Source organism: Etheostoma cragini, chromosome 17 (assembly GCF_013103735.1).
Source record: "Etheostoma cragini isolate CJK2018 chromosome 17, CSU_Ecrag_1.0, whole genome shotgun sequence".
Classification (NCBI taxonomy): domain Eukaryota; kingdom Metazoa; phylum Chordata; class Actinopteri; order Perciformes; family Percidae; genus Etheostoma; species Etheostoma cragini.
Genome location: NC_048423.1, coordinates 24,048,024 through 24,053,438, shown reverse-complemented (window position 1 = coordinate 24,053,438; position 5,415 = coordinate 24,048,024). Strand labels below are relative to the sequence as shown.

The following is a 5,415-nucleotide window of genomic DNA, read 5'->3' as shown; positions in this document are numbered from 1 at the left end:
GACTACTAGCCAGTCAGAAGCAGAGTATGAGGGCCCTGACAGTACCTAGGTAAGGACTACTAGCCAGTCAGAAGCAGACTTTAGGCTTTTTCACTTTGTAAACCTATAACATGCACAAAAAAAGATGCATAACACAATAAGGGAAAAGGAAAAGCCAAAAAGCATAGTATGAGCACTTTAAAATTAAAGGGTCAGTTACCACCCTTCCCCCTGTATGTGCTCCTTCTCCTCTACCAGCCAACGGTTTTACCTGCAGCTCGTCCTCCATGTTGTTCCTTTCTATCAGGATGCGGTTCTTGTCCCGGCTCAGCTCATCCACCTGCGAGCGCAGCTCTATCAGCTCCTGCTGGTAGAGGTGAGCCACGCGGGACGGCTCGCCCTGCTTCTGCCGCAGCGCCACCAGCTCCAGCTCCAACGCCTTGTTCTGCTGCTCCAGGTGGCGCACTTTATCGATGAAGACGGCGAAGCGGTCGTTCAGACCCTACGCAACGGGACAAACGCTTATTAATCATCACCCATCCTCCATAGATATGGAATGAGACCACTTGGTTCACTTCACCTTTAACCTTTGTGTTCCTGGCAAAATTGAAAATCAAAACTTTTGTTGAGGCTTTTATCATTTTTAACTCTTGCATTGTTTTCCACATTTTTGATGTTTTCAACACTACATAATAATGACTTTTTTACTTTAGTTCAACAGTTATTTTCATCGACGTTTTTCAAGTTTTTACTACGTTTTTGTCCTTTTTTTCAACACTTTGCAGTTATTTTTGCAATTTATGGTCAATGAACCTCATTTATGGGAAATTATACCTAATGTTTGAGTTACTAAAGCAGAAATTAGGAATTATTGAGACTAAAATTAAAGGAATGGATGTTGATGATAATCACAGACTGGAATATGTCAACTTTTACTCAATACTATTTCAAAAACAATTCTCTTTTTCAAATGCTACAAAATTGAATAAAACACCCCAAAAATAATGAAAGTAGAGATTTGTACTTGCCAAAGAGCGTTGGGTGGAATCAATCATGTTATTTGGGGGAATTAAGTGACAAACATTCAAAATAGCGTCAAAAGTGTTAAAAAGAGGGACAAAAACGTGAGAAAAAGTTATAAAGCATCAACAAAAGTGTTGATTTTCAATTTTGACAGGAAGAACACACAAGGGTTAAACTGACACACAGAGAACAAAACCTCTTCTCAACACGTTTTCTGCTTTACACACATTTAGATTTTCTATTTTAAATGCACTGACCACGGTTCTGTGCATTAGACACAACAATGTGACATAAAGTCACATGTTTCATGTCACATGAAGTTAATATTTTAGTACATTTGTTTCAACCCGTCACACATACCTGCAGCTGCTCCTTCTCGTTAGTTCTGATAACTTTGAATTCATTGTTGACCACGGAGGTCTGGGTCAAGTCAAGGGAGTCACTGGGGACCGGAGAGTAACAGGTGGAGCGGCCGATCCGTCTGTACAGGCTCAGGGAGGACCCGCTGTTGCGGGAGCCAGCCATGGCCCGGAGCCCCGGGGAGCCCCGGTGAGAGGCGCTGCCCATGCGGGAGGAGGCCACGGGGAACTTGGGAGAATCCCCGAAAATCTTCCGGTAGGACGACGAGGTGTAACGGTCTCCGTGACTCATCTTTGCTGGAGTCAGAAATAAAACTAAGGAGCTTAAAGAGCTTTGCGAGAGTTTATAGACTGGAACGAACCATGCGTAAAGTTACGCACGACGTTACACGACTGTGAAACATTTGTGCAGTTGAGACAAATGTTGAATGGTTTTGAAAGTTAAAGTGATGAAAGCAAACACTCACGTAAGCCTAATTATTTGCAAACACCCATGTAGGCCTAATTATTTGTGTTAAATATGACATTCCTCGAGATCATTTTGCGTGCGTAAAGCGATGGAACCGTCCACCGAGGACATCACCACCACACATGGGATTCCCAATTAGTGCTGCACTGTGATGCCGTGAGTCTGTAAGACATGGAGACATGATCATAGTATTTCTTTGTTTATTTAGTTCATTGTTTGTTGAATAAGACAAATATGAATGAAAACCTGAGTCAAAAGCCCAAACTTTCATATTTCATGCAAAACAGGCGATAATGGCATATGGCTGTGTCAATGGACCTGGCTATAACTCTATGGATTTTAAGTAAATGCACAAATATCTGTGTTTATACACTAATTTATGTAGGTGAGACATGGAAAAGCAGTTTTAGAAAAGATGAAAAGATATTTGTGCCCACCAGGAATACAGGTTGGAGTGGTTTAGTGGTTTGAGTTCTTTGTGCGTGCAGTGGTCTAACCCACGTAAAAACCTAGTGAAACGACATTTTCCACCCTAGAAACATGATATAACTGTAAAAACATACTGTTCTAGCTATAAAAATGAAAGAATCATCCACAGTGCATAATATTTCAATAACCGCTTCACACGCGCTTCACGATGACGGCAATGAGTTAACAGACATTTACGCAACAATCTATCTAAAATACCAGCTTTTGGAAGTACCATCCATGATGTATAGTGAAATATTAAAGTTGTGGGAAGTTTATATGGCTTAAACTTTATGTTTCATACGTCCCCCCCCCACCCCACATGCTGTTTCATTTGTCCCGTCCAGGAGGGACAGATGAACCATTACGCACGTCCCACCTTTGGTGTAATAACCCCTGAACGGTTTTGTTCAAAACTGAAAATGCAGCTGGATTTGACAGATGACACGTGTAGGTTGCTAGTGAAAAAATATCAGCTTTCAGTGTGATATGACCGCTTTGTAAATTATGTTGAATTAAAAAGTGTTTTAACTGTTTCTGTATGCAACATGGGAAATTATCCCCAGCCATGAAACAGGTGAGTATGGAGTAAAAGTAAATTGTTGACTACAGTGTTGCAAAGTCAAGATCATGTTTATTGTTTTACAATTATCTATATCAACATTTTATGTCGATGCACTTCTATATATTATTATTATTTTATTTTTATTGTGATAAATGCACGTCTTAAACAATAGGAAGTTGCTGAGTGCACATGGTGAATGGAGTTAGAGAAAATGACGGCCCAACTGATGCAGACTTGTGTGTACTGCTCATATTTTTCATTTCCATATTTTGTAAAGTGGTCTTTCTGCCATATTTTAGGAACCGTCAGAAATTATTGCATTCATACTGTATATTCAAACATAAACAAACTGGTGTCCCATAGCAACAATAGAATGACCATTAGGACTGAAAAACTAAGAATACATGTTGTTGTTGTCATGACAACACACTGAATACTAGACCCAACTTGAGTTCTGACAAACATTCACTCAAACAGCAGTTTCTATCAGAGACAGTTTGACTTTGACAATCCAAAGGTGCACATTGCTACAGGAGACAAAAACACTGGAAAACATGGAATTCAACACCAGAGAGAATCAACCAATCGATTTCTACCTCAGTTACCTTGAAGAACAGGTACGGTGTGAGGTGAAGGACAGCCAGGCGACGCTCACCCAATGTGAATCTGAGGGGAGAGTTCACCTGATCATCCGGGAGGACTTGCTGGCCGATCTCCTCGATCAGCTCCGACTACAGAGAGAGGGCAGCAGTTGGGGCCATGAGAAAGACCTGATGCAGAAGGAGATAGGTAAGTTAAAAGTTCAGCTGGCTGAACGTGTTCCCTCCCCACCCAGGGAAACGGAGCATCTGAGATCCACGCTGGTCAAAACCAGCAACAGGCTGCGAAAAGCCCAGAAAGATTTGGACCTGCAGTTCTTCCTCAATGAAGACCTGAAGGTCGAATTGGACCAGATGAAGGGAGAGAAGGAGGCCCTTAAAAAGGAAGTGGAGAGTCAGAAGATGGAGCTTTGTAAGGAGAGACAGAAGCTCAAGGTGAGTAGAACCAATGTGGAGGTCGAGTTGGAGAGCTTTCTGGAGATGGAGCGGGCTCAAGCTCAGGAGCTGAAAGAGAAATTGAGCAAGACGGAGGAAGCTCTCCAAAAACAGGAGGAGGAGGTGAAGAAGATACGTGAAAGATCCCAGGCTCCCCATAGAGCCCAGCTGGATGAGGCTCTGGCTGAACGTGTCCCCTCCCCACCCGGGGAAATGGAGCATCTGAGATCCAAGCTGGTCAAAACCAGCAACAGGCTTCGAAAAGCCCAGAAGGATCTGGACCTGCAGTACTTCGTGACTGAAGACCTGAAGGGAGAATTAAAGCAGATCAAGGGAGAGAAGCAGGCCCTTAAAAAGGAGGTGGAGACTGAGAAGATGGAGCTTTGTAAAGAGAGACAGAAGCTCAAGGTAGGTAGGAGCACCAACGTGGAGGTAGACTTGGAGAGCTTTCTGGAGATGAAAAGGGCTCAAGGACAGGAGAAGGAGGCAAAGGGGACACTGGAAAGATCCCAGGCTTCCCGTAGAGCCCAGCTGGATGAGGCTCCGGCTGAACGTGTCCCCTCCCCAACCAGGGAAACAGCTTGTCTGAAACCCCAGCTGGAAAAAGCCCCAAAACATCTGGACTTGCAGTACTTTATCACTGACGCCCTAAAAGTCGATTTAAAGCAGATGAAAGGAGAGATGCAGGGCTTTAAAAATCTTGTGGCAACTCAGAAGTTGAAGATTCGACAAGAGAGACGGATACTAACGGTAAGTAGGACTACCAACGTGGTGTTGGAGAGACATCTGGAAGTGGAGAGGGCTCAAGCTCAGGAGCTGAAAGATAAATTGAGCAAGGTGGAGGAAGATCTCCTAAAACAGGACGAGGAGGCAAAGAAGATTCTGGAAAGATTCCAGGCTTCACATAGAGCCCAGCTGGAGAGACAGGACACAAACAACAAGACCCTCATGGCTGCCCTTGAGGAAAAGTATAAACATCAGCTGGAGAGTGAACGTGTCCTATGGCAGCAGGACAAAACCTCACTGCTGGAGGAGAGCGACAAATCAAGAACCTCCTATGTGGATCAGAATGAGGAGCAGAGCTTTGTGAGTGACTGCCTCCTCGCTGCTCTGAAGAACACTGAGAAGCAGCTGGAGAGTAATCTAAAGCAGTGGAAGGAGGACAAGGCATCCCATCTTCAGGCCACAGAAAGCCTGAAGCTGACTCAGCTGGAAAAAGAGCAGGAGTGGGAGAAGACTGAGAGCACCTTGAGGTCCCAGCTGGTAGATCTTCAGAGCCAGATAATGCAAAAACCAAAGAGGAAGAAGTGGTACAAAAAGCTTCTGCCTGGCTGAGGAAGAGAAATGCATTTGTACTGGTATAGTATCTGTCTTACTGTTGGTCTGTCTGTCTTTGTGTGTGTGTGTGTGTCTGTCTGTCTGTGTGTGTTTGTGTGTGTCTGTCTTTCTGTGTGTGGGTCTGTCTGTGTCTGTGTTTGTGCGTGCATGTGTGTGGGTCTGTCTGTGTCTGTGTGTGTG

General features: G+C 43.9%; 1 protein-coding gene across 1 annotated transcript in view; it reads right to left on the bottom strand.

Annotated features, from left to right (window-relative positions):
* LOC117960570 (alpha-internexin-like) overlaps positions 1 to 1,688 on the bottom strand; it is a 1,930-nt gene extending 242 nt beyond the window's left edge. Inside the window, exons 1-2 of the mRNA XM_034898545.1 lie at positions 1,363 to 1,688; positions 200 to 481 (exon numbers count right to left, since the gene is read on the bottom strand). Coding sequence (XP_034754436.1) covers positions 200 to 481; positions 1,363 to 1,653 — 573 coding nt within the window. The 5' untranslated portion in view covers positions 1,654 to 1,688. The remainder of the gene's footprint in view (positions 1 to 199; positions 482 to 1,362) is intronic.
* Positions 1,689 to 5,415: the final 3,727 nt, after the last annotated feature.